Raw genomic sequence first — 27,346 nt, forward strand, 5'->3', positions numbered from 1 at the left:
AGGGAGCTTTGGGGAACTGAGGTCCTTAGTGGACACTGCTGTGTGCCTGCTCAGATTTATTTCCCCTTCCTCTGCAACAGCACCCCACTTTGGTTTTGGAAGACACCCTATCCTTCACTCAGCCCAGGGGGAGCTGGTGGGGTTGCATGGGTGGATGTGTGACCCAGGCCTGGTCATCCAGGGAAGGCCTTTTCCCAAGTCAGGCCAATCAGAGTGAATCTCTGGGATTTAGCCTGAGCTATCAGGATAGAGGTGTGCTTTTCCCCCTAGGGTTGCACCGCGTGGTGGAATGTGTTTTGAATCCTGGAGGGCATCTCACCATCCCATGGGCTGAGCCTCTATGAGAATGAAGCCAACCAGAAGAGGGCAGAGACAAGAGATGGTGTGACGGGTGGTTTATGTGTCTAGTGGCCAGGCCAGAGCACCCTTATGTTTGGTCAAACACGTCTGGATGTTGCTGTGAAGGTATTTTATAGATGAAATTAACATCTACATTGATAGACTTCCAGTAAAGAAGACAATCCTCCATAATGTGGATGGGGCTTATCCAATCAGCTGAAGGCCTGAACAGAAAAAAGACTGATGTCTCTTGAGGAAGAGGGAATTCTGTCTCTAGACTGCCATTGTGAATGTCACCGTGACTTGAGCTGCAACATGGCCTGTTCCGTTGGTCTCCAGTCGGCTGGCCCACCCTGCAGAGTCTGGGTATCCCAAGCCCCCACAATCATGCAAGCCAATTCATTAAAACCTTTCCCTCTGCCTCTCTCACTTCTCTCTCTCTGTCTCTCTGGAGATCCCTGGCAATTACAGATGGCCAGAACAGATTCCTGATGTCATTGTTTTAACACTTGGATCCAGCCTGATCCGACATGAAGTACTACTGGATTTTGCACCTAAGTGGTCACCTCAAATTAGGTTTCTGTCACTCACAACCTGAAGGGTCCATCTCAGGAGGGAGCTCACTGAGCTCAGATTCCATGTCAGGCCCAGTGTTCCCCTTTGGCAACTGACCTGGGCCTTGAAGGCTGCATAGACATTCACATGGGCATGAGGAAAACAGAGTACGTTGAATATGTGTAGCTACACAGAGAGGTGATCGGGCTGCAGCAAGCCCGGGAACCAGACAGTTCCATGTGGCTGAAGTGATTGGCAAGAGATGGGGCTGGAGAAGCTGTCAGGGGCCAGGCGATGCAGGACTTTGAAAGCTAGGCTGAGGGGTTTGGCCTTTGTCCTGAAGACAGCATAGAAGCTGTTGAAGAAGTTTTGGGAGAACCGGGTTTGCTGACTCACTCTGCAGTGTGAAGGACACAGTGAAGCTCACAGGAGATAGAAGAAGAAAGGAATCACTTCATGGCTAGCATTTTTCCTGGTGCCCCTGAAATCATATTCTACATGTCATTACTTTCTCATCTACCTGAAGTAGTATAGCCCAGCCTTAATGACACAGACTCCTGGAGCCAGCCTGCCCCGGGACTACATCCTGGCTCTGCCACTTACTGTCTGACCTCAGGCATCCTTCTTAAGTCTTAGTGCCTCCGTTTCCTCAGGGAAGATAATGTCATCATCTACCTCTCAGTAATGTCTTGTAATAAGTAAATGTCACTACATGTTTAGGGCTCAGCACATTGCTTGACCCACTGTACACCTAGGAGAAGAAGCAGTCTTAATCCTGACAGGGCCAGTGTGTGGGCTTCTGGCTGCAAACCCCAGGCCCCAGGAAGGCAGCTATGACAGTCAGAGCCCTCTGCCCTGTCCCCACACCAGCCCCACCTGCCTTTCCCAGGGGCCACTCCTGCCCCCTCCAGTTCTCACAGAGGCATGGCCAGGCTGGGCCCCAGGGAGCCAGGAAGGGTCACTCCAGGGACAGGAAGAAAAACGGGCTTTCAGCTCTGGAAACAGATCCTTATCCAAATCAAGCTTGGGAATTAGACTGGAATCAGCTGAAAATCAGCTTCCCAGCCCTACACAGGCCCAAAGCAGGTGTCTCAGAAGCACTGAGGCTATAAACTCAGCCCGTCTACTCCGACTTCCAGATACAGAAGTGAGAGACTTCAAGCCAGCCCAGCAAACCCTGGGGACCAGCTGTGGGAAGCAACTTCAATGAGATGGGTAAAATGCTACAAGTTCAGAGTCAAAAGGCATCCTTGAATTCCCAGCCTTTTTAGGTTTTGTTTCCACTGTGTGGTACAGTGGTAGAAATGGCAGCTCTGCCACGAATGTAGGGGGACCCTGGACAAGTCATTCCCTCCTTGGCCTCAGTTTTCCTGAATACCCAATAATAGGGATTAGATTCAAAAGCGGCAAGTAGGCACCATATAGGCCAGATTCCATGAGCTGTTAGTGGCCACCCAGTTGGCTGGTTGGAGAGAGCGCTGGGATTGAAGTAGTGATGTATGCCATCCCTGGCCTGTATGGGTGTTAGTCCTGAATGCTCAGTCTTGACACTGAAGTGGGTTCCTATGTCTGGCCCATTCCCCTAGTAGACTCTGGCCTCAGTGGTGCCCCCCATGGCCCCTGCAGGTTAGGACTGCTTTAGGCCCCCACATCTATGCATGTGCTCTGGACCTTTCTATTGCTTACCTGGTTAATGCCACTGTCTGCTGGAGAGACCTGTGTACTTTGGTTTCAACATTGAACAACTTTCCAATACATGAGACTTGATTTCCCTGATAATGGTGAAGAGGGAGTCAGGCCTCATAAAAAAGAAAACTGAAGCCCCTTGTAGCCCACACACCCTGCCAGCTCTAGGTGAACTTCTGACTTAGGTCTCTTGTCACCCATGTCCCCAGCCTCCACTCATTCCCTCTTCCTGCCCTGCCTGGTGGTACACCTCTGCCCTTCTCCTCCAACTGGGGAGTCAAAGCCCTCTTTATTGTCTCACTCACCAAGTCTTGATAAGTACTGATAAACTCATTTACTCTGAGGTGCCAATAACTAAGAATAGCTGAAGATGAATTTCAAATGGCGAGATTCCAGGCTTTATTTGACAAGCTGAAGGCCTCAGCAGTGGTACTTTTAGGTCACAAGAGTAGGTAACCATCACTGAACAGCCAGATGTTATAAGGTCATTTTACTTTGTCTCTGAGATCAGAAGACCAGCTTCTCTCTTTCTCTCTCTGTGCCCCCACTGATCATGACATTTTGCCCTTGTGGGTGGGAAATGACCCTACTTACTCAGCCACAGATGATTGGACCTGTGATTTGCTCCTGACCCCAGGGCCGCACACTCAGGGGAATTGGCCCAATCAGATTCTGCCTCAGGAATTTGGAGTTGGGAAAAGGAGACTGAGCCAGGCTGTGGCGTCGGAGATACCGCTGAAAGGTCACCGAGAGTTAGGCAGAAGGTTAGGAAGGTCATGTTCAGGCTGAGCTCTGAGGATGCAGATGAGACAGGAGGCTTAAATGGAGAGAGCTGCTCCTCTGGGACACCTTAAGTAAGAACCACCTCCCACTTCCACTTCTCAGGAGGCCCAGGGACCCTGCCTCCTCACCTCAGGTTTTCATGAGATGCCTACACAGACAAAAGCCCTCTCTTCCTGGAGCTAGCCTGAGAGCATCCCTGGGCCCTGCGACTAGGAAGGCCTCAGCTTACCCCTGCCAGCCCCTTAGAGTCACACCCTCCTGCCTCAAGCCTTTTCCTCTTTCCTTGAGGTTCCTCTGGATGTAATTTTACAGATGGAGTGGAGCCCCTGCACCTCGTGGCTTGGTGACCTCAAGAGCAGCAGCTGTGGCCGTGTTGTTTATGTGAGAAGCTGAGGCAACCCATGCTTTGAGGTAACCCTCTGGGGCTTCTGCCTTCAGCTGTGCTTTCTGGAATCTAGCAAAGTCTCTGCCACATGGCTTCCTTTACTGCCATCTCTCTGCTGGAAGACACTGAAGCCCAGTCCAGCCCATTTTCTGCTGTCCCAGCCCCCTGCTCTGAGCCACTTGATCATGTCCTTCATGTCAGACTGGTTCTGTTTTTCACTGAAAAGGGCCAAAATCTTATGGGTTTTTATTTGACAGTCTTGGATGTGCTGCCTAAATCCATACTCACTCCCACAAGCTGGAAAAGAAATGTGTTAATTTTATTAACAAGTTCAGAATAAGGTGTGTGGTAGTGACCTTAGCAGTAATTACAGCAGGAGGGAGAGGAGGGAATAGAGAGAGAGAGACCCAGGAGTCAGGTCCTATCAGAGTTCAAGGGAGGAGTCTCCCAGGCCTGGGAGCAACCAAATTCACAGAACCAGAAGAAAGAAACGAGAGTCTGGATTGCAGGGGCCCTCTTCAGAATGGCTGGCTGCTCTCTCCCTCCATGTGGGCCTGCAGAGTGGCCCTTATGCAGGCCTACTTCAGGGCCAGGGGGAGCATGCATCCCTGATGTTGGCTGCGGGTTTCCAAGATGCAGGCAGGCTGGCATCTCTCAAGGCTGGTTCCAGGCTCTGTGCTCAGGAGGGTGGGTCCAGAGCTCACTGGCTTCCAGGGGTGAATTTGGTTTCTCCTTCTGGACTTCAGAAGAAGGTCCTGTAGGGAAGAGGAAGCAGACCAGGTGGTGCTGGCCTCCGGCTGCACACTTAGCCCGGGGCCAGGCCTGACAACAGGAGCACCCGCCCAGGCAGCACAGGGCCCTGCAGGCTCATAGCAGCTACACACCAGCCACAGACACAGCACGCAGGGGGCCAGGGAGAAAGTAAGGGGATACCTGGGATGAGGCAGAAGGGGGCCAGAGGGCCTGGGGTCCCTTGCAAAGAGATGATAAGTTACAGAAAACATAGGGCCACTGAAGCCATCCCAGAGGCCAGGGCATAGCAGGCCAACTGTCTTGGGAGCATGAGGCCCTAGTGTTTTGAGAAACTTATAACAGAAAAGTCAACAAGTCCAGGCTTGGGTCTGCCCCAGATACTGCCAGCTGTGGGCTTTAGGCCATGCCAAACACCAGTTTCATGGCTGCCTGCCAACTATCTCCATGAACAGGGTGGGAAACATATCCCAAAGCTGGGTTCCACAGTGTCCCACAGATACAGTCTGGAGCCAAGGGAGAGGGAAGGCACAGAGGACCATTTGGTCCAAGCAGGGCTCAGGCCACAGCAGGTCACACAGGGCATGAACAACCCTGATAGGCCAACCCTGGTTCTTTGGACAAGACTTAATTGCCTCTTAATTGTCCTGGCTTAATTGTGGAGGCCCAGTGGAGCAGGAGCTCCTAGAGGGTGGCATTTCCAGGGAAGGGAGGCATATATGTCTGAGGACATCTCTGGGGGAAAAGCTGAGCTGTGTTTCCTTTGGGCTCACCCAACCCATCATGTCTGATTCAAGGCATTGTCTGTGCCCAGCCGAGAATGGTGCTCACTGCTCCATCATGCTCATTTGGGTGCTGTATGGGACCCATGGCAGGTCCCAAGAGCTGTGATGAGTCAGAATGCTCATGTTCCAGGCATGCTACAGTCTCTGCTTGGCTCCTCTGAGCAGGAAGGCCTTTGAGTCCAACAGAATTCCAGTGTGGCCAATAGCAGTGATGGCGCCTTGTACACCCTTCCAGATACCAGTCCAAAGAACCTGCCAGCTTTGGCAACAGACAGCCACTACATGCAGCATGGACAGACGGGGCCCGCCCTGCAGCCCCCCTGCCTATTCACCATGGGGGCTGCTAGGCTCCAGCTGCAGGAGGAACCCGTGTCTATGCACGGGAGCACCGTCTTCAAGGAGCTTTCAGGCTGGCTGAGAGCTTTCGGCTGCAGAGGAGGGAAGAGAAGAGCTACAGATGCAGAGCAGAGCAGGAAACACAAAACAGGCTCCATTATTCCTGGGCAGAGCTCTGCCAGACCTTCGCTTGGCTCCTGCCTTGGGTCTTGCCTAGGCCCAGGGTTCCTAGAATTAGTTGCTACAACACTTTGATTTCTCCAAGATGTACACAGAACTCAGGCTCCCCTGGGAAGAGGAGCAAGTGTGGCCATGACAGGTAAGCAGGGGGCTGAGGAATAAGTGTATGGGCGGTGGGGTGGGGGATGGGGAGGTGATGAGGATGGAGGCCAGATGAAGGCAGCCAGCGGCAGAGAGAGAGAAATGGATACAGAGTGACAGATGGAGAAGGAGGGACTCCAGTCAGGGATGGAGAAAGACAAGAAAAGGAGAGCATAAGGGAGACGGGAAGAGAGGTGAAGGGAAAAGGGAGAGATGGAAGAGAGAGATTCACAGGAAGGATGCAGGAGAGAGACAGAGATATAGAGACAGAGACATTGAGATGAGACCCACACAGATACAGAGACAGGAATGAAACAGATACAGAAAGAGACAGACACATAGGGAATCGCGGAGCAAGAGTAAGACTGGGCCAAGGCTCCCTAGAGATCCTGCAAAGTAGGGCCAAAGCCTGTGGGCCTGACCACTTAGAGATGCAGCAAGAGGGAATGAGTTACCTACAAGGAAGGACTTCCCGACAGTAAAAGACAGAAATCTTTAAACTAGATAATTATGGTACAGGGGATGAAGTTCCAAGTAGGGAATCAGAAATCCTGAGTCTTGTCTCAACTTCATCATTTGTTTGATCTGAGACCTTGACCATCTCTGGGTCTCAGTTTTTCATAAGGCAGCTCTGGTAATACTAGAGGACAGTGACTTAGTTCTAGGTTTCTCTAGACTGGGAACATTCTAGGATGGATTACTATTAGAAGCTGCGTGCTTGGGCCAACCCTCGGGCTGGAAGAAGGCTGGGGTGGACTGGGAGAAGGTGCCTAAGGTTCTGGAGGAGGCGGGAGAGGAGGCAGTGGGCCCGGTGCCTGCACACACTCACAGCTCATCGTCGTACTCCTTGGGTGGACAGACAGCAATGACAAGGTCAATCCAGTCCTGTGGGAAAACGCCGTGTGACTCTGGAGCATGCTCAGGGGGTGACAGCATGTCTACCCCTGACTCTCTATTCCCATGCCTGGGTACTGTGACCCAGGGTCAGCTGGCTGGGGTCTTCTTCCTCTGGGGAGGTGGGCCCAGGTGGGACTGGAGGTCCTCCTGGTGGGGATGGGCCTCCTGTGCAGTCCCATGGTCTGGGGAAGTTTCTAGTTTCTAAGGCTTCAGAACCATAGAGGCCAGGGTTTCCAGGCCTTTGAATGACACTAAGTTCCTAAATGCTGATCTGTGGACCAGGGCCAGGCAGCAGCTTCAGATCACTTGGTGAATTTCTTAAAACTCTAGACGCATGGACTTGGCCCTGGAAATCCAGAGTAGGCCCTGGAAAACAGTATTTTTAACAATCTCCCTAGGTCATTCTGACATACAGCCAATTGGAAAGCTTCAAGTCTAGATTTCTGACCTTAACACTTGAATCCCCTAAATGGCATCACTGCCATCCTTGGCTGAGTCATCATTACCCATTCTCAGCTTGGGTGTAGCCAATGGAAAGTATGTGAAGTATTACTGGGCCCTTCTACCATGTGCTAGCTCTTAATATGGAACTGAAATGTCCCCAGGACCTCCCTCCATCCACTCCAGTTCTGCCCTCAAGAGTCACAGAGAATACATCTGCTCCCTTTAACTAATGCAACCCTTTAGATAATCAAAGACAGTCATCATGTTACCCGTGTGTCTTCTCTTCTCCATATCCCTTCATGTGGGTCCCAGGCCCATCTGGTCAGCTTCCTCGGCACTGAACTTAATACCTCAGGCTTGGCTGCCTGCATACAGTTGCACAGGTTGTGCATTGCACAACATGAGTGGGCACCATTCACACTAGAGTCCATAGGAGGGCACCCCCTCAGATTGTGCAGTGTACAGCCTGGGAGACCTCTTGTGTGGTGGCCATGACGTCCTGGGTGGATGTCTAATGAACACAATGTGGACTATCGCCATCCCCAACTCCACTCTGGGGTCTCTACTTTTGTTAATGCTTTCTAGTAGCCCCAAGCATTCTTGATTCCTGTTCAGTGTGCACATATAGAAGACCTCCAGTCTTTTTCTTAGGTAGATTGTCACACTTAGTCTTCTGGAGTCTGCATTTGTGCCACTTGCTTTTTGGCCTCAGGGTCAGGAACTAAGATTTATTTTTCTGAATCCCATCTTGTCAGATTGTAACAACTGGCTGAATGGGGTATGTGAGTGTCACCCAAGAGTTGCCTGGACCCTGGATGCCCACCCTGGGGCACCCCAATGACAAGGCCTGGCTACAGAGGCCAGGGTTTGGGGCAGGCAGGTGAGGGAAGGAGGCAGGGAGGTGGTGTTTTCTTACCCCCTGACTCCAGGCCTTCTGCAGGGTGGCCTCAGCCTCAGCCAGGGTGTAGTCTGTCACAATCTTGCCATTGATTGCCATGACCTCATCTCCTTTCACGATGCCACCTGCAGGAAGACAAGGCTGGTTGGTCAACTGGTATGAGACACATGCCTGGCCCAGGGCTTGGCAAAGGGGAGTCATGGTCAGGCCACAGAAGGAGCCTGACTCCTGGATTCTGAAAGCTCACATGGGCTTAGAAAGTCCACAGGGAAATAATCTACCAGGTGACTCGAAGGTTCCTACCCAGTCCACACACCCTCACTCCAGCTCAGGAGAATTGGGACACTGGTGAGGAGCATTGCCACCCCAGCTTGGTACAGCCACTCTATTACAGAGGGAGGCTAACCTGCACTTCCCGTGAAGTTCTTAGAAACATGAGCTAGTTCTGCGAGCCATCCCTCTCTGTGCTCCAGCCCTGGCCGTCTGTTTCAGGTCCCTGGGCAGGCTGAGTTCTTTCCTGCCTCAGCGCCTTCACATGCTGTTCCATCTGGAACACCTTCCACCCCCATCCCGCTCCATCTTCTCTTCTCCTAGGTCTGGTGATGTCTCTTCCTCAGAGAGGGCTTCGCTAACCCGCATTCAGTCCCAAGTGGATCTTCCCTGTTCTCTCAGAGCATCCTGGGCTTTTCCTGCCTACCATTTTTCACAATTTTAATCCTATATGTCTGGTTGACTGATGGTCTCTCCCACTAGACTGTCAGCTCCCTGAGGGCAGGGACTGTCTTTTTGGTTCACTGCTATATCTCCAGCACTTAACATAATACCTAGCACAAAACAGGAACGCAATAGGTATTTCTTGAATAAATGATGTTATAGGTGTTCCTGGATAAGATGACCTGTGATCTAATAAGTTTAGGAAAAACTGATTTATAAGCTAAACACAATGACTCACTGGAGGACTTCTCAGAGCCTTGAATATGCTAATAGGCATTGTGGCTCTCCAAGAAGTGGATAGATTGTGTGTGGTTTCCCACACATCTTCAACTTCAGAACCTTTTTTTTGAGGAATTTCTCCCAGTCCTGGTGTCCAGAGAACATTCTCCAAGTTACACTGAAATAGATACCCAGAAGGCTTGTGGGCATGAGGGCCACAGGGACACGGTGTGTGTGTTAATAAAGATGGTACTGTGATGGCTTAGAACACACATGTTCCTGGAGAAACTTCCACCTGCTGTCTGTATATCCAAAGCAGTGTGGGCCCAAACTGTTGCCCCTGGACAGTGGGCCTGGGAAGAGGTGACATTCTCCTTTTCCTTTTGTACCAACCCATGGTGGAACCTCAAGGGCAACAAGACATGGTTGGGCTGGGGCTTCATAAGGTGGGGGGCCAGGAAAAGTCAGCCATCCACCCTGGCCTTTCCCTGTTAGACATGGTAGACAGAACTGCCCCTGCCCTTGACTGGTACAGAAACAGGACAGAGGAGGAGGATATGGGCTGGGCAGGCAGCTGTGGGCCATGGCAGCTGCCTAGCTGAGCCCCCTTTAGCTGAAAAGAAAGTTTAGAGTACAGCTGTGAGGGGCCCAAGGTCGCCAGATCCATGGGCGGCAGAGCTGGACTCGCCTTAGTAACCCACAGCAGCATGGCTGCCAGCAATTAGGTGACTTCCCATCACTCCATCTCCTGCCTCAGGCCGTTATCCACCCTCCATTCTATCCCTCTGGGCTTGTGGGAGAGCCTGCCTCCAGCCCAGCACTTCCCAGAAGGGATCTGATCCTGGGATTCCCAGCTCTGGCCTGGGGCAACTCTTTCAGGGACACCTATTCCTTCACAAAACACTTGGGAGTCCTGAAAGGGCTCCTGGTCTCGGAAGAGGAAGTCACTAATAGTGGAGTTCTAGACACTGCCTGACAGGCGAGTGGGTTGATCGTCTGTGCCTGGGGCCCTTGGAGTCTTCCTTCACCAGCAGAGGTGTTTTCCTTGGTAAGAGGATCAAAGCAAAGCAGAAGATCAGGCCCCAAGGGAGACACAGGGTGGGAGAGGGCACCTGCCCCTCTGGGAGAGGGCAGGGCTGTGGAAGACCCCAGGCAGAGGTGGCACTCGAGCAAGAAAGCAAAACTTCTTGAGTTCAAATCCTGCCTCCTCTGCTTACTGGCTGTGGGTCCTTGAACAAGTATTTAGCCTTTTCGTGCCTCAGTTTCCCAAGCTATAAAATGAGAGCAATAACAGCATCTACTCTGGGGGTTGTTGTAAGGATTAAACGAGTGAATACACTTGGACTCCTTAGACACAGGGTATGTGCAGGTACTCAGAACAGCATCTGGCACATGGTTAGCTCCTGATAGACCCTGGCTCTCATCATTTTTAAAAGGACAGGTAAGGTTTTGATGGTTTCTCTCCCGCCTTTACATGTGCTGTCCCCTCCTCCTGGAAAGCTCTTTCCCATGTTCACAAGGCTGACATCAGCTTACCTTTTAAGGCTCAGTTCAGGCATCGCCAGTGTCGGGAGCCTTCCCAGCAGCCCCCTTCCCCTTGGTGGGTTAGGGCCCCTGAGGGTTCCCGCAGCTCGCTCACCCACTCAGTTCTCCCAGCCCTTAGCAGATGGCACCGCTATAGTCAGTACCCGGCAATGTGCTCAGCGTGTTTTCACCACTGGGTGGGGAGCCCCTCCGGGCAGGGTGGAATCTGGTTGGCTGTGTGCCTACCATCTGGGCACCATTGTATGCTCAAGGGCAATATGTGGGACTGGATGGACCAACCCAGGTTGAGGGGAAGGGGGATTCCTGAGCAACTTCCAGCCCACTCCAGGTGGGCAGCTGTCTGCTTTCCTGGAGGGCCCTGTATAATTACCGTACCCTCACCAAACTGGGTCATGGCTGATCCCTACTCACCATGCCGCTCAGCGGCTCCCCCCTCATAAACAGCTGAGACGACCACCTTCCCAATAGGGGAGTCCACACCACCTTCCAGGGCCAGATCTAAGGACCCCTCCTGGTTAGAGAAAAAAACGTCTTTAGGGAGCCGAGGAGACAGCATCCAGTGGGTACCTGGGCACCCAGGAATGTCTTGATGGGCCACAGAGAGGGCAGCAGAAGCCATGGAGTTAATGGCCTTGCCATCAGGGAGAAAAGGAGACATGGACACTAAGCAAGGCCTGGGTGTGCAGTCCCACCACAGGAGGGGGCATCGTCAGGGGGAGAGAAGAGGAGAGTGGGGATCTGAGGGGTTGTCCAGGAGTCACCTTGAGAGTAGAAGCAGGATACAGAGATGGGAGGGGACAGGGTCAAAGGGTAGCCACCCACCCGGCCTTCACGTGCCCAGGTACCTTCTTAATGCGCAGGAGCCGGACATCCTTCCCTATGATCTGTTCTGGGGTGAACTGGAGGGAAAAGACAGTGGGGAGTTTGAGCTGCTGAGGATGGGGGGCAAAGGTGGAAGGGGAGCCAGGCACCTGTGGGACACTGGAGCACATGGACAAAGGGAACTTTTCCAGTTCCGTCCCCATCAGTCTTTAACTGAGGGTCCTGGGCCCCATGGGGACCACATGGACACACACACGCAGAGGTGGCCACACAAATCCCAGATCCTGCTTCCTGGGAATATTTTGAAGACTGGGCAAGACCATGATTTATAAACACACAGCACAGTGCCTGGTACATAGTTCTCAGCAAGTGTAACAATGACAACACACACACACACACACACACACTACATAGTTAGTTCTCAGCAAGTGTAACAATGAAAACACACACACACACACACACACACACTCTGGAATGCTGTTTGAGAGGAGCCTTGACACGGAAGAGCAGTCAGGGCCTCCCTGGGCTCCTCATGTGCTCCACTTCCTCCCCAGGACTCCCAGGGCCCAGAATTCACCGCCACCAAACACACCGTAATCCCCTGCCCCCTATTCCTGGGATTATCCTGGGGGAGGGGAGTTGTCTCTCACCATAGAGTAGGGGTCAAAGCCTTCCTCGTATTTCCGGAAATCCTGGAAGCAAAGGGGGAGTGTTAGGGCCACTGAGCAGAGGCCCCTGAGGGTCACTGCAGGGAACAAGCAGAGGGCAGAGGAAGACTGTGTGAACGGGGGAGAGGGGGCAGCCAGCTGTGGCCCAGAGAGGGGATGTGGCCAGGAGGCCCGCCGCTCCAGCAGCCAGAGCCCCACTGTCAGGGGAGCGGCGGGGAGCTGTGGGAGCCTTTTAAAGGTCCTGACCCTGCCCTGTGCCAGGCCAGCAGGCATGTGTGACTAGCGGGGCACACACTGATGCCAGGCCGGCAGTGCCAGCCTTGCAGATCTCATCTGCCCACAGCCTCAGGTCTTTGAGGCCCCACCTGAGTTCTAAGTGCCCATGTGAGGCCAGGGCCAGGCTATAGGGATGAAGCCCAGCTTTTCTGCACCCAGTGCTCTGACCCCAGAGAAGGACCAGCACTGCTTAGGAAACTGCTCTCTCTGGGGAAATAAGCCACAGGATGACAGGGGGAAGGGACAGTAGGAAAGGTGGGGTGTCTGCGCTTGCCCACTGCCTGGCACTATTCTTAATGTAATGCTTATCTAGGGGGCAAGAGGCTCCCCAGAACATTAGCCAGGAGGAGGAGGGAGCACACACTGCTCAGAGGACCTGGCTTGGTGGGAGCTGTGGGAGTAACATCCCCAAGATGTAGAAACAAGGCTACGAGAAGGAAGGGAGCAGAGCCGGAGCGCACCACCTTCCCAGGGGTCACACAGACAGTGGGCCAAGGCTCCACAGACAGGGGCCGGGCACACCAAGCCCAAGAGCAACAAAGCCTCAGTTAGTCCCCGGAGAAGGTGAGAGCAGAGGAGAGGCCCTGTGGCAGGGACCTGCTCAGGCCTTGCTTGACTGGTGTAGAGCCACACCCCCAGCCCACAGTTCCCTAGGCCACATCAAGTGTCACAAGTTCCCTGGGCCTGGGGCCAGTGTCATGGGGAGGCCATAGCCCCATCTGTGACAGGGCTCTGGGCACAAGAAGAGGGCCAAATAGCAGCATATGGACCCCTGGGCCTCTGCTGGCTGTCCCTCCTCACTAGTCATCATCGCCCGGGCTCAATTCCAAAGAGCCTGGGAGTCTCAAGCCAGGCCCAGCTTTGAGGCCACCTCTAAGCCAGTCTGTGGGTGTCAGAGCAGCAGACAGAGTAAGGGATGCAGCAAATCCAGGGCAAGAGGGGTATTAGGCAGGATATGGAGTCAGTTCTCTTTCAGTGAGAGGGCCTTGCCTGCCCCTGCCTGTTCCTTCTGGAAAACTGGACAGTGCTTGCCAAGGTCCTCCTTCTCTCTTTTCCCCTGAGAATGTACTCTCAGAAATGGGCCACATGGCAAGTAGTTGTGTCTTGTGTGAATTTAGATCAGCAACCTGTAAGTCATTACAACTGGTCAGCCCTTGAAGAGGGAGCTCAACCTTTCATCCAACAGATGTAGAAACTGAGGCCCAGAGAGGTGACATTCATGACCAAGGTCACCCAGTCAGTGGGCAGTGAAGCGAGGGTCTGACTCCTGGGCCCTTGGACCCCTCCCCTTTCAGCCCTCTCCCTTTGAGGGCTGTCTGTGTCCCTAACAGCAAGGCCTTTAAATGTCTATGTCATTTGCGGTGCTTTGAGAGGCTAATGGCAGAGCATTTAGGAGCCTGATTATGGAGGCCGACCTCCTGGATTCAAATCCATGGCCTGACACTAGCTGTGCTGTGGGAGGCATGTTTCCTCATCACTCTGCTTCAGTTTCTCACTAACAAAATGGGGTTGATAATAGCACTTACCCAAGGGTTGTAAAATTAAATGAGTTAATATACATAAAATATTTAGAACCAGTGCTTGACACAACACGCCTTCTAAGTGTTAGCTGTCTCCTGTCACTGTGCAGTCGGGCTGGGAGCAGCCTTCTTTGCAGATCCCCATGTCTCACTGTTAAGCTGAAACCCCATCTTTGCCCCCTGTCTGTAGTCAAGTCAGCCTGTGGTCAGGTGGTGTTATTGGTGAGGAGGCTGGTTCTAAGATCTCCATCGTTCTGTCTCTTTCATAGGCAGGGAGACAGCCAATCCAGTGGCTGGCCCTGTGGATGTAAGCCCCAGGAGGTGGGAGGGTCAGTGGCTGCCTGCCTGATACTACTCATGGACCCCCAAAGATTGCCATGTCCCTCGCAGTCCCTGGAGGATGGGGCCACCACTTCCTCCCTGTGCTGGTTCAATTTCAGGTAGGTTTGCTGCAACTACCTTGAAAAGACAAGACAGGGGAAGGGGCAGGGACACACCTCAGGCAGCCCCCTCCTCTCTCTTAAGGCTGGAGCAAGCGCTCATCTGGTCTTTCTGACATCTGAGGATCCCTGGGCCTCCTCCTCTGTAACAGATAGCAGCAGACGAGCCATACTCCCAGGGATCCTGCTGCATTCTGAGCTGGGGCGCTGGATGTAACAAGCCCAGAGTCCCCACCTGATGGAGACCCTCCCGCCCCCTGGCTGCAGGGAATCTGGGACACAGATTCTGGCCTGGGGCTCCGGCAGATGTGCTTGGGGCCACCTCAGAGCCAACAGGCACTCCAGAGAAGTCAGAGTGGGAAGGACAGGGAGTGGTGGGGCAAATCACAGACACACGACAGGTATCCTTTTACTTGTCTGAACGCTGTCTGATAAACCACCATCCTCTTCAGCATCTCCTGTGGCTGCCAGAAAAAAAAAACAGTTCCAAGCTAGAAGTTAACAATAGCTTCCATCTGCCCCCTGGTGCCAGAACCCGGGCTTGGCAGCCTCGGGCTGCCCTGCCAACATCCTTCCCCAGACACAGCCTGATTTATGTTAGGGGTCTGTGGGATGCCCCCAGATGCAGCAACTACTTAGTTCTAGTCAAGCAGACACTACCCTTGTCATTGGCCGGAGAATGTGAAGCGGATGCATGAGCAGGCTGTCACAGGAGTACCCACCTTGCTCTTTGGGGAGCCGACAGAATAGCCAAAGCTCAAAGTAAGTATCTGAGCTGTCCTGCCCTGATGTTTGGCTAGGGTTTCCTACCCTGACGTTTGGATATGTTGCCTCCCACTGTGGGTGGGAGGCCAGTCAGTGGCCGGTGCCCCTGGGATGGGGGGTTTGCACGTGAGTCCCAGCCCCCTCAGCTGTAGGTGATGGGGGTGCAGACCCTTCCACTCCCCCAGGGCCACATCTCACACTCCCAGTCCCAGTGAGGCATGAGAAGAGAAATGGGGAAAGGGAGTAGCTCCGAGCTGGCCAGTCCTCCATCTGAGGGTGCTCCACGCCACACCACACCTCAGGGCAGAGGCCAGGCAACTGGAATGGCTGTAGGTTTTGGCAAGATGGCAATGTAGGTAACAGCTTGGGCTTTGGAGTCTGAATGATTCGGGAGAAAGTAGTAAGTCCTGGCTCTGTCTTGGGTAACCAACTTAGCCCCCCAGTGTTAAAGAGGGCTGAGAACAGGAACCATCTCACTGGGTTAAATGAAACACTGCACAGTCTGACACATGGTCTGAGCTGTTATTATTATTACTTCTAGATGGAGCTGCAGGCTGTTTGGTCAAGTGAGGAACAGGAATTCCACTGGTCGTGTCAGGAATTGCTTATAGCAATGTGGATTCATCTCTTGGCAATCATCTCTGAGGTCATGAGATGGCAGCTGATGTGAATTCGTATCCCTATTCACTCTCCCTCCAGAGACAGCAGAACCCAAGAGGGGACAGCTCTTGTCTGCTCCTCTGGATGTGCCCTGGAGTGGGCCCAGGGGCTTACCAGGACCTCGGATTTCACAGCTGGCCTGTAGATGAAGTTGGACTCCTGGTGGACCATGACAGGTTTGGAGATTGTGGACACGCCGGGGCCTCGTGGAGGCTGTGGGCTTGGGCAAAATGTCTACAGGGGTTAGTTTAAGAGACACCCATGTGAGGCTGACCTAGGCCAACAATGGCACTTTGACACCCATGCAAATTCACACCATGCACACGCTGATCCTGCCTGTTCTGTTCACCCTGCAGGAGGTCCTAGGGCTATGATCTTCAGCAAAGAGACGAGAAATCTGTTGGCCACAGTGTGCTCGGAGGCCACAGAAACTACTGGGTGGCTCTAGGGAATCCGAGACCTGAGCCAGAGCCCGGTTATGGGGCACCAGCAGCCAATGTTACCCAGAGGATGCACTTCCAAGGCTTTCTCCGGGGCCACAGTGCCGTCCAGCCTCCTCTCTCCCTCGGGGTTATCTCTTTTGGCCACAGTTTCAGAACCTGGACTGCACACAAGGCACCTGCTGCTCCTGGCAGGTGGAACAGAGTCTCCTGAGGACAGGGGCGAGGCCCAGAATGAGCAGCATCCAGGAGAGCAGATGCAACCTGTCTGCTTTGCTGTCACCCACTTGATCATGGGCAAGATGAATCAGATTGGCTCATAACCCTGTCTGAACCCTTCTTGGGTCCCCACTGACAGCTGAGCTCCTTTATTTAACTCCCAGGGTCCTTCATAGCTTCTCTACCTTCCTTTGAAGCCTCATCCCTTACTTGTCACCTTCCTCACACTGCCTAATTTTAGCTTCTAAAGTGCTAGACTTTCTTGCCTAGATTTCTGTTCATGCTCTTCCTTCCTTCTGCTTCATCTGCCCAGTTCTTAGCTGGGGTGCCACTGCCCTCAGGAAGCATTCCATGAGCTTTCCCTCTCCACCCCCACGCATGTATTGGTTCTTCAGTGCCTCACATAGTGTCTGGCATATAGTAGGTGCTCATGAAATATGCTGAATGAATAAATGCATCATTCAATAGTATGGTGGCCACAGGGACAGCGCTAGGGGGAGATGTGGTCCTGAAAACCTTTCTCTGGCAGGTGCTGGTGTGGCAGGCACAGGTGCCAAGCTGACACAGGTGTGGGTCTCCACCACTTGAGGCGTGCTGGTGGCCAGGCTGACTGTGCAGATGTGCGCTTACCCACACTTCATTCTGCAGCACTGATAACAGCTCGTGGGGAGCACACGGGGAGCACATGGGGCAGGGGAGGTGGTGCATGCGCCCAAGTGCTGATGCAGGCAGCATGAAGCTAACCAAAAAGCAACCTCTGGCCTTTGGGTCAGGGACAACCCTGTATTTGGGGTCACCTAAAACATGTAGGGTCCAGTTCTTCAGAGGGTCCTTGTGTTGGGGAGCTTTTCACATTCCCTGCGCTCTGACTGGGAACTAAAAGTGGGAAATTCATGATTCCTGAAAGAATCCAAGAAAGCTGAACTCTGTTTTAAATCATGACCCTGACTCAAAAGTTTGCGGTTTACCTCTAATCTCATGTTTGCAATTAGCACGGATGGCTCTGTGCGATCAGAGTAACAGCTGATCTGTCACTGTTAATAGCTAGTGCCTACTGAGCACCTATTTCATGCCTGCCACTCTCCTAAGTATTAACTTAGAATGAGTTCATATATTAACTCGTTTGATCCTCATAACAGGTAGGTGCCAATAGCATTTCCATTTCAGATGAGAATCCCCAGGTGCAGGCAGATGAAATAACTCACGCCCAAAGTCATACAGCCAGTGGCGAAGCCAGGATTCCTCCTTGCCATCTTCTTGCTCCCTGCGCCTGCACTGCCCTTCCCCCATCCTCCATGCACCGCCATCCCTCAAGGCTCAGCTCCTAAGCCCTTCACAGAGGTGCCTTCGACTTCCCACTAAAATGAATCCCTCCCACGCACCGGCCTGGGTGGATCTTACAGCTGAATCCTGCCTGGTCAGCTGCTCGTTCTTCAAGATGGTGAAGTCCCTGAGAGCACAAGCAAGCCGGTCTCCTGTGTCCCCTTCAGCACTGCCCCCGTTCCCTGCCACAGGCTGCGCTCAGGCAGTATGATTGCTGGATCCAATTTGTTGAGGAAAAGCTGCAGCCCGTCTTAGCAGGAGCTGCTCACACTAAGGATGATGCCTGTGCCAGGCTAACTCAACCACTTGCCAACCTGCTCCTGGCTGGGCTCTGGGGCAAGACATCCCTGGAACAGACGGAATTCTACCAGAGCTTCTGGGCTCAGGTCCCCATCCGAGGTCCAGAGGAAGTCCCTTTGAGTCCCTTTTCAGAAGCTGAGCCTGGCTGGCATCTGGGGCTTTCTTTACACCCACCTTCCCTCCCCCAAGCTCTCCTGAATGCTCTGAGATGCTTAGGCTGCTCTTCATGCAGGGACTCAAACCCATGCAGGGAAGGTTAATAAAACCACTGATGAGGTACTTCTGCCTGCCCTCACCTAAAGCTCCCACCCTCGGCGGACACAAGCTGCTTCAGTTCTGACCCCAGCCTGGCCTCACAGCTGCTGGAGCAGAGTTTGTTTTACCCTCCATGTGGTCAAAGCTCCCGGCCTTCCTTGGGGATTGCCTTTTCCAAAATAGTCTTTGGCTTCAGGAAAATTAATAAGAAATATGTCTTTTAGACAAAGATCACTGTTCAGCTTCCTGACATCCAGGAAAAAGATCCTAGTGTTTTAATAGTAAATTTGGATATCTAAGAACTTTCCATCTTCATTTTTTCTGTAGCTGGAAGTTGGCCAGAAATTTCTGGGTGTTATACTTCAACCCAATTTAGTTGGCGTGTGCCATAGAAAATGTCCCTGTAATGTCCTAATACTGCACTGTAACATCTTTTACGAGCCTAGTACTGCTACTCTGCTTTCCCCCTGTTAAACTGGGGACTCATTTCCCATATCAAGGCTTTCTGGCCAATATCAAAAGATGACTGTGACATCGAGCTTCGGCTATTCATAACATGGCCTTACAAGTACTATACTGAATGTTGTCAGCCCATACTAGCCAAGAGAGCAGAGAGAAGGCAATGAACATTGATAGCATATCACGGGCAATTCACCATGCAATACAGTACTTCAAAATCACTGTAAGTGAGCAGGATGACCACAACATGCAGGCTGGGGAGCTCATTCCTGGAAATGGGGTGGGGTGATGTTTCTTCCTGCCTCCATCACAGGAGCAGTACAGGTTGTGGGAAACAGCAGCCCTCCCCACTCTTCCCACTTCCCAGTATAGCAAGCAAAACAGAGGTAGTACCTTTGGAGTGGATGGGAAACTCCATTCAGGGACAGGGGAGCTGGTGGGCTTCCCACTGTGGTTTTTTGCTTCCCAGTCCTCTGTTGGATTGCCTGTGTCCCCAGTGCGGAAGGGGTGATTGCCCAGTGCCTCTTCCAGGGCTGAGGGCAGCAGGCGGGTAGGAGTGAGGTCTTGGGTGGGGATAGATGGCGGGGGAGGAATGGGAATAGGGGGTGGAGTGTGTGGCACCCAGGGTGAGGGTGAGGCACACACATGGCCCGATGAGGGGAGGACAGGAGGTGCGGGGGCCTTGGGGGGAGGACTGGAGAGTGGAGGGAGGGGCATCACAGGCAAGGCAGAGGGAGTCTTGTGGGGATAGTGGAACATGTCCAAGGGGATGTCATCCAGGTCAGTGGTGTGGAGGTGCAGTCCTCCTGCAAAGCGTCTCAGGGGTGGGGCCAGGGGAGACACAGAAGGCAGGGGAGGCGGGGGCCCTGTGGTCATCTGGAGGGTTGCAAAGAAGTTCTGTAATCATCTGACTAGTGTGCCACTTCATAATACACCTAGCAGAATGCTCTTCTAATCTCTTGCCACCAGAGACCCACCACCCTCAAACCAGAACCATGGGTGTCACTTCTGTGCCACCTGAGCTCATACCAGGTGGCCAATGCAGAGTGTCCAAATGCAGCAGGACCTCAAGTTATGCCATCTGTAGGTGATAACTAAGGTGACCATACAATTTATTATTTAAACTGGAATACACTTGATAGTGAAAGGGGCACTCTTACTAATTATACCAGGCCAACAGGCCAACAGGGACCATTTCACATTAGCTGGGACTTAGTGGTCACTCTGGAGAATAGCCCAGAAATACAGCTCTATCCCCTCAAGAAAGCCAGGGGGATTGGCCTGGTAGGGGCAGCCCTGGATGGTGGAGCTTGCCATTGGCCACAAGGCTTCCCACTGTTCCCAGGGTGGGCCATTCTGAAGGCAGCAGGAGGCTCTGTGGAAAGAAGTTTCTGTTACCTCTGAAATCTCAGTATCAGCAGAGGAAATCTGCTCAAGGCGCGTCTGACAGAGCCTTTCCACCCAATACTGAATCTTTTCCGACTCCTCAAGGTCTTCCCGCTCTGTCTCGGACACCTGGGACCCAAGGCCATCGCAAAAAGGAGAGGACAAAGGGCACACTCAAATCAGTAGCATGGAAGCACTTCAATCCAGAGTACTACTGAGTGTATTAACTATCTAGAAAAAGACCCGGGCATATTCCACCTGGCCACAGAGGAGTGGAAACGAGGGAGAGACAGTCAGGTTGACTGTCACTTTTAGGCAAAATCAGAGAAGGGTTCATGCACTCATGGGGTTGGCTGGCTCCCAGGGTCCCCACAAACCCTGAGGTTCATGATTCTTCAAGAATGGTCCTTTTGCAGGATCCCAGCATATTCCAAGAGTTTAACTTTACTCTTTTTTCCCCCCTCTAGGCTGCCTTGTCCTCAGAAGTACAAGTTCGGTTTTATTTTTAATTTTGTAGCTAATTTGTCCTTAATGTCAGACTTAATGCACTTTGCATTTTCCAAGACTTGTCTGGTTTTGCAATCTAATTAGCTTGGCATTCTGATTCATGGAAGCATTAAAGAGAAGCAGAACCAATATCTCCCATAGCTAAGGAGTTAAGATCACTCACCTTACCTAGGAAATAGGTGTTACCCATGCTAGAGGACTGCTTTTGGCATGTCTTGAAGGGGACAGACTTAGATATATTCCTGGATGGCAGTTCTAGCCTTAGACACATCCTATGTTGATGGGAGCAGCCTCAGACTCATAGCCTGATTAAGTGAAGGCTAGCCTCAGATGCCCTAACTGCACAAAGGGTTAGCCTCAGACCCATATCCTCAAAGCCAAGGCAGGTTGGGGAAACCTAGGTTTGAACTCAGGATCTGAGTAAGAGGGGACCAAACTGACTCCAACCTAATGACAGGAAGGTGGAAGGCTAACTACAGGTCTACAATCTAGGCAGAGGGGTTAGCCTTGGACTCACACCCTGAGTAGGGAGACAGGTCTCATAGCCACACCTAGGGTGGAGAGGCCTAGTCATGGACTCATAATTTGGTTGTCAAGTGGTGGTGGAGGGGACAAACTCAGACCTCTAGCCAGATGTGCAGAGGGCTAACCTAGGCCCTACAATCTGAGCAGAGAGCCTAGCTTCAGACCCAGGAGGCTAGTTTTATCCCAAACACACCTGAATCAGAAGCTAGAGCAGGGGGGATGATCTCACTCTCCAGACTGAGGAGTGGGGTAGGGCTCACTCCATCCTTGCTCTCCATTTGGAGAGAACAACTCCAGCTGGTTCTCTGGCAGCATGGCAGGGAACAAGCACACTGTGTCCCAGGGGTGGGTCTAGGAGTCGGACCTACCTCCTGGGCCAGCCTGTTGATCTTCAGTTGCTTTTCCTTTTCCAGCATTTCCTCTTTCTCTTTGTAAAGCTTTTGCTCAAACTCTAGTTCCTTCTTATTTTTTCTCAATTCCTGCAGGCTGTCATACTTGGCTTTCTTCTTATCCTTTCCTTTCTGAGATATGGCATTGTTTTCATGACAAGGGTTACAAGGTAGTGTTGACACTGGCACAGCACAGCAAACAGGGCACTCAGTCCTCAAACACCAGGCAACCACCCCACGGTGAGCCCCTCCCCTGCTGTGCCCCTTCAGACTGGGCACTAGACCTCAGGTTTAGGACAGGCAGGCCACTGCTACCCATGCCCTTTACCAGTAGGAAGAACTGACTTTTAAGGTCACTAACTAGATGTGTGATCTTGGCTAAGTTCCTTAACCTCTCTGGGTCTGATTCACTTCGTCTCCAAAATGCGAGAAATATCTGCCCCATAGGCTTGCCATTCAGAGTCAATAAAATAACATCTATAAAAGAGCTTTGTAAACATCAAAGGACTGTACAAATAAGAGGCACTGTATTTATTTCCTAGTATTTGGGCACATGCCTTCTCCATCTGGAGAGAAAGATGTCTCATGTCCAGATATGACAGATGCATCCTGGGAGATTCTACAGAAAATCAGGGAGAACTGGCATCATTTGGCAGAGGTCATCCATCCTAAACTAGAGGAGGTGGGATCCGGCCTCAGACCTCGGAGCCCAGAGCCAGAACATCAGATTTTGCCCTGATGCTTAAGCTCCAGACTATTTCATCCTGGAGAGTGCACCGTTCCCTCTGAACTATGCCCCTGAACTGAGGATTGGCCAGAAACTACAGAACTGGGAGAAGAGTGTGCAGAGAGAAGATAACCTAGCTGCTTTTCCCTGGCTGTCGGGTTTTAAGAGGATTTGGGAAAGGAGATGCAGGACAAACAGAATCCTTATTTTTCCTATTGAAATTGGACCCACAAAGCCTACATTCCTGGCTGCTTCTGTCATGGGTTGCAGGGAAGCCCAGAAAGAGGAATGGAGAGAATTAATTTATAGACTGCCTATGTGCCAAGGCATTTACATTGATCAACTCATATGCAGGTGTTATCCCCGTTCTCTTGATGAAAGAGCCCAGGCTCAGAGAGGTGAAGTCCCTTGCCCAATGTCAAACATCTAGTAAGTAAGCGTGCCAGGATTTGGACCTAAGCCATATTTTCTACTGTGCCCAATGAGCTGGGGGCAAGGGAGCATGGCAGTTTGGAGCTTTAGGACCTTCGCACACAGCATGGAGGACAGAGCTAGAACACAGGAGGAAGAAACAGCAGAGAGGGTCAACATTCTGGGGGGTTTCGGGGGAAAGGAGGAAACTCGCCTGTAAACTGAGCTCATCCCCACTCTCAACAAGCTCTTCTGGGACCTGCTTTCAGAATTCCTGAATCATTCTAGCATCTAAGGCTAGGATGAGGAATTGAATTTCCCAGCAAGGGACACACTTCATCCACAGATGGAGGGGGCCAGCGGGTCACCTATGACTGAGTCACCCTTCCTCCCCTCCCAAAGACAACCCCCACCTCCATGTGCAGGTAATGTGCTTTGGAGACGCACCCTCATTTGAGTGATGGGATCCATCCCCAGAGCAGTCTATGAGCCACTTGAGAAAACGGTTTCCATTGCTTCAGAGTCCTGCTTGGTCCCATGCCTACCCTGTTCACAAACTCTTGGCTCAGTTGATAGATAAATCCCTGCCATCATGTTATAGATTTAGACAGCAAATCCCTAAGAGGAGCCGGAAACATTTTGCCTAATGGTAACTTGCTAGAATAAGGGTTTGGCCTCCCACAGGGACCACCACAATAGCAATAGCCATTCTGTTTCCAAAACCCACCAATGCTAAGATTTTTAGAGCCTCGTGGGGCAGACAGATGTCACAGTTTCTGTCCTGTGTCCAAGAAAGCAGTTCCTGTTTACCAGTACAGAAGAGCAAGTTGCCCCATAGCATTGTCTACTGGTCTCACACCAGCCCCTTCCATACAGCTTAGCTGAATGGTAAATATGCCTCCCCTGCCATATGGTGGGCTCCTGCAGGCAGGGCTGGTGTGTGTGATTTACTCGAGCAGCTCTGGTGAAAGGGTTTAGTCAGAATTCTTCAGGTCCCAGAATGGACTTTGTGGGGCCCAGATATGAGGGCCTCATGCCCCAGATGGACTTATTGCCAGGTTAAGAGTAGAAGACATAAAATCTTTATCTGTTCAAATAAAATGAATTTTGCAGGTTGATGTTCATGGCCATAGCTAGCCACTTGTATCACCTGGGGAATTGATGTTCCATCTGGTGAGACAAAGTATCTCACATGCTCTAGAGAAAATGATGGTGGGTTTTCAGAGCCAGCACGAGGGACATGGTTCTGTTGTTCTTTTAGCTGCTGTTAAACTCACTGTAAATGTTCCTTTAGGTGCAGACTGAGAGGAGATGGGGTGGATTCTACCTAGAAGCAATTTTTCCTCTCTTTTGCAAATGAAATGAAATCCAGAACACCAGCTGTTGACTCAACTAATAAACAGGGGGAAACAGGTTGACTTGTTACCAACAGCAATTCTCAAGTGACACGAGTTCTGATGGGAGTTGTGTGTGTAGAGGAGACTCTACTTCTTTTTTTACATTTACCTAGTTATTAGCACCTGGAAAAGTGTTTACCTATCCATCCCTTTTATCACTTTCTCAAATAAAATCCTGTATGTGTGTTATCCTCTCTAGTTGAGTTCTAGTAGAGACAGTATGTAGAGAATTAGAAGCTAACCCAGTGAGCCAGCCTAAACCATAGAGTCGGCCTATAAAATGAAGAAGGAGTCAGTCTTAAGAGATCAAGTCCTTTCTGAGACCATGGCAGGGTGGTAAGGATTCTCCTAAATTTAGACCATGACCTGTGCTCCTAGCTAAAGTTCCCCTCTGTCAGGAATATTGCTGTCTATTATCTTAGTAGATTGTGTTGAAGGAAGGGGGCAGATGTTTCTGGCACATTAGATATTCCCATTTTATAGGCAGGCAGAAATTAGATATCATCAAGGTCACCCAGCTGTCAGTGCTTTGGTTTCTGGGGGACCCACATCCTGCCAGGAAGAGCTGGTCGAGTGATAACACCTAAATTAGTTCATCCAGATTTATGTGATGCCTGGTTTCCAAATACCAAGTCATCTTGAACGTCCAATCCACAGATATTAACAGCAGTGTTTTTGTAATCAAATGCCAAAGTGATTTAGAAGGAAAAAGGATGAGAGTTTTATGGAGCCTGGAGATACAGTAATAAGATTTGGAGAGAAAATTTAAGGCCTCAGAAACCAGAAAAATGCATTATCCTGGGAATGTGCAGAGATATTTCTAGGAGAGCATTTTGATTGGTGTGGCTCTTTGTCCCAGCCCGAGGCAACAAACCCCCACCTCGGCAGCCAGTCTGGGCCTGGCACAGTTGGTCTCATAACCTTTGCCGTGTGCGCCCAACCTGGTACTTCACTCTGTCTGACTTCAGCTTCCAGAATTCTACTTGACAGAAGAACAAAATGGAAGCTTCCTACCACGGCCCTGTGGGACTAAAGCAGAGGCAGGAGATGCCTGATGGTACTTGGGCAGGTCTCACCCATGAATAATTTCCCCTGACAATGCCCCCCACACCCTGTCACTTGATGTCAGCTGGACAGAGGGACTGACGGGGTTTGCCCTTCCAGGGAACAGGCCGGGTCACACTGTTTAGAGTTGACAGAAATAGACACAATGTTTGGAGAAAGTCAAAACCCACAGCAAACTCAGCAGCAAATGGCACAGCACGCATCCTGTCCTACCTTCCGGATGGTTGGGAATTTGCCATCGTAACGATAGAACCACCCAAACGCTATAAGAACACAAGGAACAAAGAGATGAGACAAAGTTCAGCAGGGTGGCCACAGCTGAGTCAAAGAACATGTGGCTTTGTGAGAAAGAGCAGCTCGGGCAGGTCCGACAGCACAGCAGTACCGTCTGATCCACTTACCTGGCCTCACCTGGGCTCTAAAGCAGGCCAAGACTGCCTGGGAAAAGCCCTGATTCCCAGCTCCTGGGCCCCTGTCACTGCCTCTCCCCAGAACACTGGCTGCAGAAGTCAGTGCCAGAAAATCACAGAGAAAGCCCTTGTGGGAGCCTGAGCTTTTCCAAATCACAGCCACAGTCTGTAAACACAGAGCCCTGCTCAAGGAGAACCAGGCCTCTCTTGACCGACATCTGGGCCTTCCATCCAAGAAAGGGCTTGAGACAAAAGGGAGCCTGGGTGTCTGCCTAGAATTGCTGCCAGACAGAACAGAAGTGTCTTGTCTCATAGTGCAGGCCATGTCCTCCACTTTCAGCCTTGAGAGAAGGCAATGACTGGGATCAGCTCTGGGAAACACAGCTCAGGGAACAGCAGGCAGGTGATCTGCCCCCAGAAAAGCATATCCCCATCCAGGCCAAGGATCCAAAGCGCCAGCCCCTGCCTTCCCAAGACAGCAGTGTGATGGGATAATACCTCAAACCTGAGCCTCCCTAGGCCAGCAGTGATGGTTTAAATAATGACCCGCCCTGACCAGCCTGAGTTCTGGAACAGGATCTTGAAAGCCCCCTGCTGGATCAAGCACCACCCCCTTAGTTGCTCCATCTTGGGGAGACCTAGTGTGTCCTGGGAGATAAGGCAGAGTAGCTGAGGACAGACTTGGGCTTGAGCAATACTTAAATATTTGAACCAGTGGTTTGGTTGCACTGATGTGCAGCAGTGGACATTTCAGACTGGCCATGAGTCCTGTCCTCTAGGTGTTTTGTGAAGTGCTTGGCCCAAGCTGGTCCAAGATCCCAGTGGTCCCCACCACCTGCTGATCCCTTGGAGTTGGGTGTCTGTAGGGCTAGCAGGATGAAATGGACAGGCAAGCAGCAAGGCCAGGGAGCAAAGCGGGGACCGCAAACCTGCTCTCCCTGCTCCTTCGTGCCTCCGTCCGGGTTGTCTGCCAGCTCAAGTTCAGGCTCCACTCCCTGATCATCTACCCAGGAAAAGAGGAGGAAGCTGGTGAACCAAGAAGGACTCAGTAGACCAAGAGACCAGAGGTGCTTCCCAGGAGCCTGGGGACATGTGACCAGCTTCCTCTATGGAAGCTGTGAGGTCAAGAGCCAGACCGGGACTCAGGAGCCCAGAGCAAAGCTTTATTGCTCTGGGATAGCACATAAAGTGCTTTTAACTTTGGTAGCTTTACTTTCTCTGTCTGTAAAATGGGCTAACGACAGGGGCCTCTAGTCTGACAGCAGAGTGAGAACTGTTTTGCAGGGTATTCAGTTGAGTCTTGGGAGGTATGGTATAGAGGATGGGAATATCTGAGTGTTGAAACCTTTTGGTGCCTAGGGCTTGCAATGGGAGAACAGATCTTCCTCAGCTTCTCCTCCCCACCTTTGGAGTTCTGGGGCCCTGGAGGGTGTCAGAGATGCATGGGTGGGTTGGGAGCATAAGGAATTGAGGAGATTCCAAAGGGTAAAAGGGCACAATGTGGTTAAAAGACATGAATTTTGACATAATGTGGAGAACAACAAACCATCCATTCAAGTGGTTTCTAACCTGGACTCTGGCCTCCCTGGGGCTATGGAAGGGAGTGTATGAGTCTGCTGGAGCTGTTTATTAATATTTCAAATATTAACTCGAAGAACTTACCCATTAACCTATGAAAAGGCTGTACATTAAATTCCTTGGCTTTTGGCTTGATTTATGTTTACT

The 27,346-nt window shown here is 51.6% G+C and overlaps 1 protein-coding gene across 12 annotated transcripts in view; it reads right to left on the minus strand.

Annotated features, from left to right (window-relative positions):
- Positions 1-4,042: 4,042 nt before the first annotated feature.
- Positions 4,043-27,346, minus strand: part of USH1C (USH1 protein network component harmonin) — a 45,821-nt gene continuing 22,517 nt past the window's right edge. Inside the window, exons 15-26 of one of the 12 annotated variants that reach the window (XM_057507438.1) lie at positions 26,551-26,624; positions 20,203-20,319; positions 19,198-19,680; positions 15,923-16,042; positions 14,797-14,847; positions 12,130-12,171; positions 11,503-11,556; positions 11,069-11,168; positions 8,198-8,304; positions 6,770-6,825; positions 5,616-5,734; positions 4,043-4,503 (exon numbers count right to left, since the gene is read on the minus strand). In XM_057507438.1, the coding sequence (XP_057363421.1) occupies positions 5,689-5,734; positions 6,770-6,825; positions 8,198-8,304; positions 11,069-11,168; positions 11,503-11,556; positions 12,130-12,171; positions 14,797-14,847; positions 15,923-16,042; positions 19,198-19,680; positions 20,203-20,319; positions 26,551-26,624 (1,250 nt within the window). In that variant the 3' untranslated portion in view covers positions 4,043-4,503; positions 5,616-5,688. The other 11 variants (XM_057507437.1, XM_057507441.1, XM_057507439.1 and 8 more) reach the window with 11 other exon arrangements.

The sequence above is a fragment of the Manis pentadactyla genome, chromosome 9 (assembly GCF_030020395.1).
Source record: "Manis pentadactyla isolate mManPen7 chromosome 9, mManPen7.hap1, whole genome shotgun sequence".
NCBI classification, from domain to species: Eukaryota; Metazoa; Chordata; class Mammalia; order Pholidota; family Manidae; genus Manis; species Manis pentadactyla.